The sequence below is a fragment of the Urocitellus parryii genome, chromosome 2 (assembly GCF_045843805.1).
Source record: "Urocitellus parryii isolate mUroPar1 chromosome 2, mUroPar1.hap1, whole genome shotgun sequence".
Taxonomy (NCBI): Eukaryota; Metazoa; Chordata; class Mammalia; order Rodentia; family Sciuridae; genus Urocitellus; species Urocitellus parryii.
Genome location: NC_135532.1, coordinates 39422244 through 39438194, shown reverse-complemented (window position 1 = coordinate 39438194; position 15951 = coordinate 39422244). Strand labels below are relative to the sequence as shown.

General features: G+C 33.4%; 1 protein-coding gene across 3 annotated transcripts in view; it reads right to left on the bottom strand.

Annotated features, from left to right (window-relative positions):
• Positions 1 to 15951, bottom strand: part of Sucla2 (succinate-CoA ligase ADP-forming subunit beta) — a 45846-nt gene that overhangs the window by 27726 nt on the left and 2169 nt on the right. For all 3 annotated transcript variants that reach the window (XM_077792529.1, XM_077792542.1, XM_026393699.2), the window contains exons 2-4: positions 13251 to 13431; positions 7908 to 8007; positions 7588 to 7750 (exon numbers count right to left, since the gene is read on the bottom strand). In XM_077792529.1, the coding sequence (XP_077648655.1) occupies positions 7588 to 7750; positions 7908 to 8007; positions 13251 to 13431 (444 nt within the window). The remainder of the gene's footprint in view (positions 1 to 7587; positions 7751 to 7907; positions 8008 to 13250; positions 13432 to 15951) is intronic.

The following is a 15951-nucleotide window of genomic DNA, read 5'->3' as shown; positions in this document are numbered from 1 at the left end:
TTTATACTATATTCAAAAATTGACTTAAAATAATTAAAAATTTAAACATAAAAACCCCAAACTATAAAATTGCTAGAAGAAAACAAGAAAAGCTCCATGATGTTGGATTTTGGTAATGATTTCTTATATATGACATCAAAAGCAATAATAAACCAATATGATTATATCACTTAAAAACTTCTACACAGCAAAGGAAATGATCAACAAAGTAAAAAAGCAATCTACAGAATGGAAGAAAATATTTGCAAACCACACAGTCCAATTAAAAAATTAGCTAAAGACTTGAACATCTGGCATTTCTCAAAAAAAAAAAAAAAAAAAGTACAAATCACTGGTAAACTTATGAAAAGTCATTCAATTTCACTAATCCTTAGGGAAATGTAAATCAAAACACAATGCGATATCACATCACACTCTTTAGGAGAGCCACTATCAGGGGGAAAAAAAAAAACAGAAAATAAGTTTGACAAGGAAAAGGAAAAATTGGAATCCCTGTGCACTGCTATGGAAAAACACTTCAGGTTCCTCAAAAAATTGAAAATTGAAATACCAGTAATCCCACTTCTAGGTAATATCCAAAAAAACGGAAAAGAAAAAGAAAACAGACCTTAAAGACTTTAAATACTCATTGTAGCATTAATCACAACAAAGAGGTAGAAGCAACCCGAATATCCATCAAAAGATGAACAGATAAAGAAAACCTCATACATACACACACACACACACACACACACACACACACACACACACTGGAATAGTATTTAGTCTTTAAAAATGAAATCCTGTCATATGCTACATCATGAATGAAATAAACCAGTCACAAAAAGACAAAAACTGGGCTAAGGTTGTGAGTCAGTGGTAGAGTGCCTACCTAGCATGTTTGAGGCACTGGGTTCAATTTTCAACACCACATATAAATAAGTTAATAAAGTAAAGGTCCATCAACAATTTAAAATATATTTTAAAAAAGACAAAAATTTCCTGATTCCATTCACATAAAGGTATTCTAAAATAATCAAACTCTTAGAAAGTAGAAGAGTTGTTACTAGGGAATGGAGGCATGGGGGAAGGTGAGTTGCTCAATTACATAGTTTCAATTTTGCAAGACAAAAGAGTTCTTGTGATCTGTCACACAAAATATGCATCTAGAAAAAAAAAGTACATAAAACCATACTGCCATACTGTATACTCAAAAATGGAAGGGAAAAAAAGGAACTAGGAATGAGATTGACCAAATTATTTTATGTGCATGTATAAATATGACATAATGAATCCCACTATTATGTAGTTATAATGTATCAATAAAAATAATTTTTTGAAATGGGTAGGATGATAAATTTTATGTTGTGTTTTTAACCACAATTTAAAACATTTTCTTTAAATAAGAAAACCTCTGGGCTAGGGTTGTGGCTCAGTGGTAGAGCATTTGCCTGGCGTGTGTAAGGCCTGGGGTTCAATCCTCAGTACCACATATAAATAAACAAAGTAAAAAAAGTCTATTGACAACTAAAAATATTAAAAAAAAAAAAAAAAAGAAAAGAAAAACAAAACTTCTGAACCCCAGAAGTCTGGTGATATTGTCACACATCTAGAAGCCAAGGGGGTAATATATTCTTGAGAACAAAGAAAGCTTCATATCGGAGACTCTCCCAGACATTGCCCTATATGTCCCTCCAATTAGCTGATTCTGATTTGTATCCTTTGGCTACAATAAAACTATAATCCTAACAATAGCATTTTCTTGAGCTCTTGAAGTCCTTAAATCAGAGGGATAGTGGGTACCCCAGAATTTGTGGTCAGCTGGTCAGAAGTGGGGATCCCCAAACTTGAGGCTGGTGTCTGACATGAGAGGTGTCATATGCAGGACTATACCTTATCCTCTGAAGTTTGGTCTAACTCTGGGTATTTAGTATCTGAAGTCATTACAGTTAACTGCTCTCCTACCAAGGTTTTAAGAATTCACTGAGCCTTTTGAAACTAAAGGAGAAAATATACTAGCAAGTCTAAGGAAAGAGAATGCTTGCAATTATGGTCTAATTTGAAGATCCTCTATAAATTTCAAATGGAAGGGTATTCGTCATTTCCTCTCTTGCAAGGCAGTTCATAATTATAGGCTTTTACAAAGGTCTAGAGAACAGGAAGAGTCATATTTAAGAAGAGCCTATCCAATTATTAACATGCTACTGAAGTAGGATACAGATAAATTAAATCTACAAATAACTATAAAATATGTTCAATATGAGAGGTAGAGACCAACAAACTTTCAAAGAATTTGAACATTTATTTTAGTTTTATTTTTTATATAAACTGATAAAAGAAATAAAGGGTCTCACTACTGGCACTAAGGGCAGCACTACTGGCAGGAAAAAGATAATATTAAAGTCTCACTAAAATAATAAGTATCTAACAAAGCTAGGGTTAAGGCTTTAAAAATATATAAAATTATATAAAAGAAAGTGAACAACCTTTATTTATGCTAATTCTACAACCACTTGCATTGATTAAATAAAGGATCAGTTAAAACAATGAGTATAGATCTGAATTTGAAAATCAATACAGAATATTAGTTTAATTTTTAAACCTTAGAAATAAATTTTCAAACCAAATTAGTTTAAGCAAATAGTTATAATTTCAAATAAACTAGTAATGCTATTTTCATAATCTTAACCTAAATTTTTCTTATTGGTTTTGCAAAAAATGTTTGCCTTAAACGAGATCTGAATTTAAAAGTGTATGCTAGGGGGCTGGGATTGTGACTCAGTGGTAGACCTCTCACAAAGCACGTGCGAGAACCTGGGTTCGATCCTCAGAACCACATAAAAATAAATAAATAAAGGTATTGTGTCCAACTACAACTAAAAAATAAATAGATTTTTTTTTAAATGTATGATAAACCTGATACAGTGGTACATGCCTGTAATCCTAATGGCGTGGGAGGCCGTGGCAGGAGGATCACAAGTTCAAAGCCAGCCTCAGAAATTTAGAGAGGCCCTAAGCAACTTAGAAAGACCCTGACTCAAAATAAAAAAGGGCTGAGGATGAGGCTCAGTGATTAAGCTCCACTGGATTCATTCCCTGGTAACAAAATTTTTTTTTAATAAAAAAATAGTATATGATAAAGCAGCCACTTAATATAATAAAGATACTTTTTTTAAAAAGAAAGTTTTGGCATTGCTGTAGCACACTTTATATCTATTTTAAGCAAAGTTAAAAACTGACATAGTTAAATGTGCCACTCATTTTCAGCAGACCATAATGTTTCAGTAGAAAATGAAAATAGCAAATGTGGTTTGTTAAATTAGATTTGTCTAAGACCCAAAGTAAGTACTAACAGGCACTAGGCAAGTGTTAACAAATCTGATTTAACAAAAATGCCAAAAAGAGTAGGCACTTAAACTGATCTTTTTGGTACACCAACCCTATTATAGATATATACCCAGGTATGATATGGATACTAAAGAAGACCAGTTGAGCTTATAATTCATCTCTTAGAAACAGGTAACAAAAGCAATTTTTAGTGATCAGTAAATTTGTATGCATAGGATTTTAATTAAATCAAAAATTCTCTTTCTGTTTTGGTTTAAATAGCAAACTGATTTTTGTCATTTAACAGAGACCTATTCACAGAGATTCAAAAAAAAAAAAAATAAAGGTTGGCTATACTCCAAAAAGCAACAACCACAATTCTACTCTGAACAAGTGTGACAATATCAAAAAACATTATAATATCTTTGGCCAAATAGTTTTACTAATATTATGCTAGTTAGCCTGAATTATTACAATCATGTGATCCTGTAATGCTTTTATAACTGAAATAACATTTTTTCCTCAACAAGACTCAAATAGTTCTCTGAAAATTCAAGTTCTTAAAATGAACTCAAATTTGATCTACCTCCCAAACATTCTAATGTATATTTAATAATATTCCATTTGCTACATTGACTGCAATCAAGATGATTACTCTGGATAGAACACCTATCTCAATTTGTCCAGACATTTTCACCTTGGTTCTGGCTATAACAAATATAAAAACATAACTAAGAAAATGATAGGTGCTGATAAATAACATTAATGAAAAGGAAAAGAAATTGTTGTGAAAATAAATAAGTGTAAAAAATATAATTTCTGCAAATTTGTATAATATATAAGATTTGTGTCATTTAATTTCTAAAATAACTTATAAAACTAAATTCTACCACATAAAAACCTATAGAGATAAAATTATTGCTTAAGAATAAAACATTTTATCTTGTATTCTGAGTGGGTTTTTACTACCACCTAGTGTATATCTTTAGAAATACTTTCCTATAAAAATTGAAAATTGCAAAGGACACTTTTACCTGAAAATATAATTGCAAGGGGAAAAACAATATAGAAAAAAATTATGGAGTTTTTTGGATTTTTTTTGGTTTGGTTTAAACAGGGTCTTGCTAAATTGTTAAGGCTGACCTCCACTCCAACTTGAGAAAGATCCTCCTGCCTCAACTCCCAAGTCTCTGTGCACCACTGAACCTGGTCTAAAAATTGCTATTTAAAAAAAGTTGTTTTAATATAAGACCTATATGTAACTCTTGAAACTCTGAAACAACTAGAGGAAAACAAAAGGGAATCATTTCAAGATATTGATATAGGCCGGGTGCACGCCTGTAATCCCAGCAGCTCAGGAGGCTGAGGAAGGAGGACTGAGAGTTCAAAGCCAACCTCAGCAATGTAGTGAGGCCCTAAGCAAATCAGTGAGACCCTGTCTCTAAATAAAATACAAAAAACAGCTGGGAATATGGCTCAGAGGTTAAGTGCCCCTGAGTTCAATCCTTAGTACCAAAAAAAAGAAAAAAGATATTGGTATAAACAATAAAGAAATTGTTGTGAAATTTCTTCTGACAGCAAAATAAACAATCAACATAATAAAAAGACCACCTACAGAATGGGAGAAAATATTCTGCCAGCTATTCACCAGACAGAGGGCTAATATACAGAATATAGAATATAGAACTCAAAAACCTTAACAACAAAAATCAATAATTCCAGTTAAAAAATGGGCAAAAGATCTGAACACACATGCTCAAAAGCAGTGCAAAGGCCAATAAGTCTATGGGAAAAAATCCTCAATATCATTAGTCATAGGGAAATGCAAAGCCAAAGCTATAATGAGACACCATCTCACCCAAATTAGAATGGCTATTATCAATAAATAAATAAATAACAAATGCTGACAAAAACATGTAAAAAAAAATAACATTATACACTGTTGGTAGGAATGTAAACTAGTAAGGCACTATGGAAAACAGTATAGAGGTTCCTCAAAACACTAAAAATGGAACTACCATATGATCTAGCTATCACACATATATATACAAAGTAAATGAAGTCAGCTCAGTGTAAAAAAAAAAGACACCTACATACCCATGTTTACTGGGGCACTATTGACAATAGTTTGGAAATAAATGCCTGTCTAGAGATGAATAGATAAAGACATAAAGAATGAAATCCTGTCATTTTCAACAAAATGGATGGAACTGAAGGACTTCATGTTAAAGCAAAATAAGCCAGACACAGAGAAACAAGTTAACTCATTTTCTCTTACATGTAGAAACCGGAGGGAAAAAAGGAAAAAAAGGGCAACCTAAAAGTAGAAGAGGGATTACTAGGGAATAGAGACTAGGAAAGATATCAGTAGGTGTAGGGGATGGAATTTAGAAGAAATTTAGATGGACATGATAGATACGTAATTATACATGTATGAAAATATCCCAATGAATCCCATTTATATATACAATTAACATGTTAATAACAATAAGGAAAATCTACTTAAAAATTTAATAATGAACATCAGTATTTATTGTATAGGAAAGATGCCTGTTATATGATAAGTTTAAGAAAAAATGATTAAAAAAATATTTTTTTAAAGTTTTTTCGGGGGGGCTGGGGTTGTGGCTCAGTGGTAGAGCACTTGGCTAGCATGTATGAGGCACTGGGTTCAATCCTCAGCACCGCATATAAATAAATGAATAAAATAAAGGCCCATCAATATTTTATTTAAAAAAAAAGTTTTGTTTTTTACATAAGAAACTATTTTCAGGACCCTCAAAATTTATTATTCTAAATTAAATATAGTAATATTCTACATCAAATTATGAAGACTTCCTCATATGTACCCAGTTTGTTTCCAAGAAAAGCTAGTTAACAGAGATTCAGCTTATAACACCTGATGAATGCATTCAAGGAGGCAGATAATTATAGTATAAAATGATTATTAATACTCTCTCTAAACACCAAGTCTACAAAGGATTTTCACTGAGCTTGATGACTATATCCAATGCTAGAATTTTAGTCTCCATAAAGAAAAAATAGCAGGGCTACAGTCATGTTCTTTAAAACTATACTGTTTGCTACTTAATGTCACCTTCAATTTACCAAGTACCAAATCATGTGGTGAAACAGAAACCAAAATATAAAAAATACCAAGAGGTGGAAAAAGAAAAAGATGAAGCCATAGATACACCTTACTAGATTCTTTGCTAGAAATGATATTCCATCAACAAAATCTCAGAATCAAAGATGATCCAGAGATGATTTAAGTTGATCTCAGTGAATTAATAATTTGGAAATTCCATATTTATTACAGCAGGGGTTTTCCTATAGTTTAAGTACCAAGGATTGAACCCAGCAGCACTTAACCATTGAGTCACATCCCCAGCCCTTTTTGAAACTTTATTTAGAGACAGGGTGTCACTAAGTTCTTAGGCCCTCACTAAGTTGCTGTGGTTGGCTTTGATCTTGCAATCCTCCAGCCTCAGCCTCCCAAGCCTCTGGGGATTACAGGCGTGTTCCACCACACCTGGCTTAGTGTTTTTAATCACAATATTACATATCAAATTTTATAGCATTTATCATGCTGTTTTTTAAATAACATAAATATTATGCTCATGACATAAACAAATGGATTCATGCATAACACTTATTTTTGATAAAGATATTTCTTTTTTTAATTTTTTATTTTAGTTATATAAGACAGTAAAATGCATTTATGGACTTTGATATATTATACATAGATGGAATGTAATTTATCATTTTTCTGAGTGTAGATGTTGCAGAATCATATTGGTCATGCAGTCATGTATATACATATAGTAATAATGTCTATTTCATTCCACTATCTTTCCTATTCCCATATCCTCTCCTCTCCCCTCCCCTCCCTTCACTTCCCTCTTTCTAATCTAAGGTAACACTATTCTTCTCTAGTGCCCCCCCACCTTAGCATCCACATATTAGAGAAAACATTTGGTTTTTGGTTTTCGGGATTTGCTTATTTCGCTTAGCATGATATTCTCCAACTCCATCCATTTACTGGCAAATGCCATAATTTCATTCTTCTTTAAAGTTGAATAATATTCCATTGAATATATATACCACATTTTCTTTATCCATTCATCACCTAGGTTGGGTTCCATAGTTTAGCTATTGTGAATTGAGCTGCTATACATATTGATTGCATAATACTTGAAAAATCTAAAAATCTTTCCCATATATTCAATTTTGGAAAAGAATGTCATAAATTTGTCCTAATTGTGTCATGTCTATACTCACCTGAAATGACCTTTCCATCGTTATTGCAAAGTAGTATTCTCTCCTGGGATATTTTCGCTCACAGACCAAAACTTGATTGCATATTCTGCCCTTTTCTCCTGTTTGCTTGGTAAACAATTTTTTCCCAATCATCTGTGAGGAAACAGCTTTTGCTTCTTCTGGACTAAAATAAAAAAAAGAACTCAAATTCCTTTGTCTTCCAATTGAGACATCACAGTCAAAACCTATCTCATTTAAAATTTAAATCTCAGTTTTTTATCAGCTAAGTTAATCAATCTTTAATAATGATGATTTTTCTTTAAAAAAAAAATGTGACTTACGAGAAAACTATCTTTACTCCACCTTTAAGGCCACTTTCAAATGTTCCTTTTCCTCTACCACCAGCTAAAACCTGTGCCTTTATTACAACATCTTTTGAACCTAGAAGAAAAACACTCCTATTAGATGTCAAGCAGGGAGCCACATGCAAGACACGGTATTTTACTTAATATACACAGCAATAGATGTTAATAGTCTTATTTAGTCATAATATCAAAAAATGAGGCATTCAATGTACACAGATTTTCTTGAATCAAAAAGTATAACATTCATCATCTAAAAGATCCATGACTTTTAAAAAATTAGTCACTCAAATCATTTCTTAAAGTAGTATATATTGAAAATAATTTAACCACTCCTTAACATTTCAAACTACTAGTGCTTTGGAAGGTATTAAAAGTACAAAACTGATACTCAGATGTTTTCTTAATGCCTCCCTGTCTCTCACATGTAAACTTGCTATCCTGAGACAATCTGAACAAATATGACAGACAGGACATTACAAAAATGGGACAGAATTCTTGTAAATCTAGACTTTATCACTGCTCTTACAAAAACTCAGAATTGAAAATTTGGGCCCATAATCCTGCAACGAGAGCAGGATTGTGATTAAAAGCATTTTGTTTAGATAAGATCAACCTTTTCAATAGGCCACATTCTCTATCATTCACAAGTATTTCAACATCCAATATTAGGTAAAGATTAGAGGCAATTTAAAAATTTCATTAAAACCAACAATAACTTTCTTATTGAGAAGACAACTAGTAGTCTCAGGGGCTACAGAAAATTAGAGAAATAATGTCCAAAAAGGAGCAGGCACTATTTATTTTACCTGTTGCTGGTTACCTGCCAAGTCCTGATTTTGTAGTACTTTAAAAATATTCACTTATATCCAAAGAAGATAACTGTAATACAAACAATGTAAATGTAACATAGCCACATTTACATGTGGCGGCACATGCCTGTAGTATTTTTAAAGACAGTATTGGGATCTAAAAAAAGATCCTGGACCTTGTCTGACTAGAGAGTAGTGCCAAATCTGTAGTATACTAGAAGACTATAAGCTTACAAGACTATAAGCAACTTGGAAGGCTGAGACAGAAGATTCCAAGTCCAAAGCTAGCCTCAGCAACTTAGAGAGGCCTTAAGTAACTTAGCAAGGCCCTGTCTCAAAAAATAAAAAATATAAAGGGCTGGGGATATTCAACCCCCAATACTGAAAAATAAAAAATAAATGTTATATGGCAATTGGTCAATAAATCAGTGAACTGAACTAAATTCAATCATTCTTAATCATTAAACTGGGAACTTAACATATTGACCTGTTGAGTAAGGAAGCTCTTTTTTCATAAACATTTTATAAGACAAAAGAACTCTTCATCAAAAATGTCAATTTTTTTTATTTAGGAATATAAAGTCTTTAGGGGCAAAAGATGGTTCTTCAAAGTACCTTCTAAAACAGTCCTTCAGTGGGTGGGGGATGTGGCTCAGTGGTAAGTAGAGGGCTTCCCTAGCATAGGTTCAACCCCTAGCACTGCAAAAAATAAATAAAACAGCCCTTGATAGCTAAATAAAAGCCTAATAAATAAGAATTAATGACAGAATCTCATCAATTGTTAAGGGGAGGATTAGAAGTCAGAGGACAACTAATTAAAACAAATATTGTATTCAACTCCATTAATTCATTCAACAGATTCACGTACATACCAGATACTGTGCTGGAAATGTAAATACAACAATGAGCAAGAGAGGCCTAACAGGCCCTCCTAGAGCTTATAGTCTTCTGCTTATACTACAGATTTGGCACGACGCTCTAGTCAGACAAGGTCCAAGATCTTTTTTGGATCCCAACACTATCTTTAAAATATATTCACTATCCATCTTAGCTTTAATCTTTTGAATACTCTTTAAATATTCCTCATAATATAGTCATCTAGCAAAATACTGAAAAGAAAAAAGAAAGCAAAGTTCTGTATTAAGCCATTAAAAATCTCTCTCCAAGCTGACATTCATTAATTTGCACATTTACTAAACTAGAGACTCTAATTACAGCAAAAGACAAACTATCTTTCCATGGTCAATTCAGAACTCTGCCAAATGCTTTACTGAAATCCTATTTGTGTGAACTAGCAACTAACTTTGAGAAAGTGATAGTAAATTGCTCTTAACAACTGACCCCAAATTACAAGTCCTTCATTGGTCTGCGCTTAAGAATTAATCCCTCTAATAATTCCAGAAACTTCTTAATAATCCTCAAGTTCACCAACTTACATTTTGTGGACTCATATATATGTCTTTTTAAAATTAGCATTAGATTCTTTCTAACCATTCTTCCATTCCTAACCTCCTGCAAGACAATACTTCCCAACTTTTTTATATAATAAGACACACAGAAAATGATAAAATTTGTAGGAAATACTGAGGAAGGGGGTCCATCTCAGAAGCCCACTTGTAGAATCTGGTGGCCACAGACTCCATGCTACCTCAGCATCTCCTACCACCTATAGGACTGAAAGGAAGCAATGGTTTGGCAAATCTGCAATCATTTATGCCCTATTATATCCTTTGATGACTAGAACTCTTGGTAAAAGTTTTTAATATGGGCTGGGGTTGTGGCTCGGCAATAGAGCACTCACCTAGCACATGCAAGGCCCTGGGTTTGATCCTCAACACCACATAAAAATAAATAAATAAAACAAAAATATTGTGTCCAACTGTAACTAAAAAATAAATATATAAAAAAAGTTTAAAAAAAGTTTTTAATAAATGAGAATTAGCATTACGTCAGTTTTGCAGTAACTTAAGAAGCCAAAATAATCCTGAAATGGCCAAAAATCAGCATTGGGAATTACTATATAGATCAATAAAACCATACCACACTCTTGTGTATTTAGATCCCATAATGAGTATCTTCTGATACATAATGGCACACCAAAAATACAAACTGTCCTCAATGTCTTCAAATTAGTTACTAAATATGTCTCTTAAAAGCAGCACTTCTGCTCCTCAAGATTTAAAGGTCTGGGGGCTGGGGATGTGGCTCAAGCAGTAGCATGTTCGCCTGGCATGTGCAGGGCGCTGGGTTCGATCCTCAGCACCACATAAAAAATAAAATAAAGATGTTGTGTCCACCAAAAACTACAAAATAAATATTAAAAAATTCTCAAAAAAAAAAAAGATTTAATGGTCTTCATTATTCAATAATCCCATACCCATACTATAAACATTTTTACAGTATTTTGTGACAAGAACACACTTTCTCAATTAATAAGATATCCCCCTGTTCCAAGGGGCTCAAAATCAGAGCTCCTACCTGCTCCTGTTCCTTACTACTTGTAAATCCTGGTCCCAGAGAACTTGCCAGAAATACTCAGTTATAGTTTATCCTGCATGTATTAACTGTTCTTTCTTCTGTGCCTAAGAATTATTAAAGGTTTTGATAAAGAGTAAATCAAAAGACTGGCATCAGAATAAATCCTGTGCATTTTTATGAACAAATTTTTACAAAAATTATTTTTTCTGACAGAACAATAAAATTTGACTAAAGGTAAAACATACAGAAAAGTAGTTAAAGAAAATCAATTATAAATGATTTGGAAATAGAGAAAGTTTTTACTGACCTCATGATATATAAACCAAGTCCTATTAATATTAACCACACACAAATTCAAACTACAAGTCACCTTTAGTTAACAAAAATTTCACTAACATTAATATGAACTTAAAGCTTTACTGAAGAAAAAAGAACTTTGTTTCTAAACTGAATAAAAGGGTTTGTGATTATTAATCAAAACAAAAAACTATAAAAGAAAAATTATGCTTCCAAATCAAGGAAATCATGGACAACTCATTCAAAAACAGAGCTTATGTAATAATTTTCTGAAGTTGTATATGCCCTCACTGTTCAGAGAAAATCCCATTCAAGAAACAAATACATACAAATCAAGATGAAAACTTTAAAGTTTAAACATTTCTTTAATTTTCTTTATCTTTCTTGAAAAACTAATAAGAGCAAAGTCTTAACCAAAGCATACTTAAATCCATATTAATCAAATGTGTTTTCAAGAGAGATTAGTTTTGCTAAACTGTGTACATAAGGTGGGATGAAAGGCAGTGCATAACTAGTACATTATTTCATTATTATGTTCTCATGTTATTTTCTAAAGTCAAAAATTGGCTTTTTAAGAGATTAATACAAGTTCAAAATAACAAAGTTATTAAAGTTTCCGTCATCAATAAAAGAATCTTCTAATAAACATAAGCATATATTTAATTAATTTAATATATATTAATATCTGATTTCCTAAGTGTCAGGCATTCTTCTAAGACTTTGATATATATCAGTGAATGAATAAGACAAAAAAACCCTGCTCTCATGGAGCTTACATTCTAGAGCTCAACTACTTTTTTCTCCCATGAGTTCATGTTTTTCACATCAAAAACAAGGAGGAAACCAGGCATGGTGGTACATGCCTATATTTCCCAGAAACTGGGGCAGGAGAATCACAAGCTTAAATCCAGCCTGGGCAACTTTTTCAGACACTGCTCAAAATAAAAGGGCTGGGAAGTGGTTCAGTGGTAGAGCACTTGCCTAGCATATTGAGTCCCTGTGTTCAATACCTAGCTCCACAAAAAATAAATTTTAAAGAGGAGGGCAGGGCTGGAGATGTAGCTCAGTGGTACTGCACTCCTAGGGGGACCCAAGGAGGAATGTACTGGGGCCTCTATAACCACATAAACAACTAAGATTTTTCCTTCATCATTTCCCTGAAAATCATCACGGCCACCAATCCCTCATGCAACAAAGTAGTAAGCAAAATATTTTTCCCCATAATTATATTCCAACTAAAAACAGGATTTCAACTTCCCAATGCCAACAGAAGTGACTCCTAAGTCATCAGCACTACAGGAGCTCAAAATTGTTTCATAATAATTTTAGAATTTCAAGTAATATGAAACTCTTCCGTTTAAGTAAATGAAATTTATTTTTTAAATAAAAGCTAAAAGTTGTCATCAAACCAAAAGTAAAGTTCACATCTTATCAAAATTTCATATCAAGGCCAGTATTGGTGGTACATGCCCATAATCCCAGCAACTCATGAGGCTGAGGCAAGAGCATCACAAGTTTTAGGCAAGGCTCAGCAACTTAGCAAGGTCCTAAGAGGTCCAACTTAATGAGACCCTGTCTCAAAATAAAAAATAAGTAAGGCTAGGGATGTGGCTCTATGGTTAAGCCACTCCTGGATTCAATCCCTGGTACCAAAAAAAGAAAAAAAAAAAACATCCATGTCAAGGTGGCATAAGTTTTGTTTTGTTTTTTGTTTGTTTGTTTTTTAATTTAGTACCTAATTTTTTGGCAATTGCATAAGCTTCATCTGATGACTTTGCCACATATCCTTTGGGAACGGAGACACCAGCTTCTTGCAACAATTCCATACTCATGTATTCATGCAATGAGAGATTCCTTTGCTGTTGCTGCTGTATTTGGAGTCCATGGTTATTAAACAATCCAGAACTTCCCAGAACCTAGAGAAATTAGGAACATATTATGTACGACAATGACTGGGCAGTTATTGTTAGAAACACCTTTTGAAATAATTTGTTTATATAGAGTACTTGGTTCTTCATAAGCATAATAAAACTGTTATTAGCTAATTATCAAACATTATTCTTACAGTTTTAACTATTTCCTCATTATCTCAAGTTCTTATCTTACATTTGAGCTTTACTATCATCTCTAATGACTGGTAATTTTTACCTGAATGGCAAATTCAGCAGATCTAACAACAATTTCATCTTTTACACCAAACCAAAAAATCCTTCCCAACTTTCCCCTCTACCATTTCCCCAGCACCTAACAAATCATCTGGCACTAAATATGTAATGACTGAATGATTTGGTATGATCACTTTTCAAACCCTCAAAGACTCAGAAACCTTGGCTTCACCTGTAGTGCATACTGTGGTGTGCTGCCCAGATCCTTCCTTCAGGACTAGGCACTTATAGCCATAGCTGCTGGGAGCACTGACTGCTGACAGCTCCAAGGTAAGTCCTCTCATTGGCAACTCTTTGGCCAAAATCACACCTCTTCCTACGGGCAGCTTGCATACAATGACATCAATAGGAGTAGAGGGAGGAATATAAAGACCTGGCACCTCATTCCAACTAGGGACAATTTAGAATAGCCATCCTGGTTTCAAATCTCCCACAGGAATGGCAGGTCTGTTACAACTGCCTCACAATTCTACTCCCACTAGTCAATTCTCCTGTCTTCACTCTCCAACAGGTTTTGATTCAGCGACCACTTTCCAATAAATTTCTTCCACACAACTCTCTACCTCAGTCTTCAAAGCTCAGCACCAATCTGCAACACCATCTTTAAGGTATCCTTCCAAAATATCCCTTACCTAGTACCTCTTTTACAAGACCAATCCAGGTGTTTGTCCTTCACAATTGGAGTAGAAAAGCTTCCAAGAAGGCCAAGTAAAAACTCTTTGCTTTTCAGTCTATGTTGAACATGCATTCATCATATCAAATATTTATTGAGCATCTAGATACTAGAAACAGAGCAGTAAACCAAACTATATAACTCTATCCCTTAAGATTTACATTCTAGTGTGTACATTTAGAATACTAGGGACAGGGACAGACCATAAATAAACATTATGCCAGATGGCAGTAAGAAACAGTAAAAAGAAAATAAAGATGAGGGAGTGCTGTTTTAAACAGGGAAAAGAAAACTAATATTTCCCTGAGTATAGCTGAGTCAGAATTACTCTTACAAAAAGAAGTAGGAAATAGTTTATCTTACTGCCTAAAGAAAAAGGAATATGAGGGTTAGACTTTCAGTTTCCCATATCAGGGCCACAACATGGAAAACCTAAAGAAGGATGACCATCAGCAAGATCTCCATCATCTATTCGTCCCAAAGTCTCTACCAAGGTACAGCCCAGGCTTAACATATCATATAACATGTTGAAACACCTTCATTCTTTTTTCAAACTCCTCAATCCTATCACCTTTGCAAAGCAATATACAGAACAAATTAAGTACTATGCAAGAAGACTACAGTGGAATCACTTTAAGGTTTAGCCACATACTTTCATTATGTCCACACAGAATGCAATATACTGAAACATGGTTCATATGAAACACACAATATCACAAGAACTGAATTTAAAGGAGTCTAATATAAAGTCTGTTTCTTAGAGTAGGATCATGATCCATTGCATCAAAATTAAATCTGTTTCTAAAAATGCAGATTCCTGGGCCGAGGCCTCATCTAAAAAATTAGAATCTCTGAACTGGGCCTAAGGAAACCTGCATTAGTAACAATTCACTCAGTTGATTCTTAAGGACCCTACAGTATATAGCAGCTCATTTATGATTCATTTGGTATGCTAAAATCCTGACTAACATTTCAGCTGGAGAACTCAATTCCTTGATACTGTCACTTCAATATTAAAGGTCAGCAACCTCCCAAGCTTTTCTTAACATCTATCTTCTGACCCAGAAATTTCATTCCAGGGTATGTATCACCAGAAATGAGACAGATGTCTACCAACAGACATATATAAGAATGACCATAGTAAGCTTTTACGAAACAGACAAAAGGTAAATGACCTGACTGTCCATCAACAAGGGAATTATCCATTTGTTTGTGTTACATTCATATAATAGGATACTAAAGAGCAATAAACAAACAACAAAAAAAGAACTATTGCTCATCTATCAGTAGATTAATCACACAAACATAATGTTGAAGGAAAGATGCCAGACACAAAAATACACTCCTATATATCTTTTTATATAGTTCAAAATCAGTCAATAATAATCTATGATGGTAGAAGTCATAATTAGTGGTGACCTTCTGTAGGAGAATATTGATAAAGAGAGGGAACCTAGAGGTTTTCTGAGCTGAAAACATTATATATCTTGATCTGGATTGTGGTTAAAGAGGCAGGGGGCAGCAAGTGAGTACTTAGTATAAGCCTGGCGAAAATGATCATACACTCAAATAGTTTTTGAATATCAGTATAACAGAAA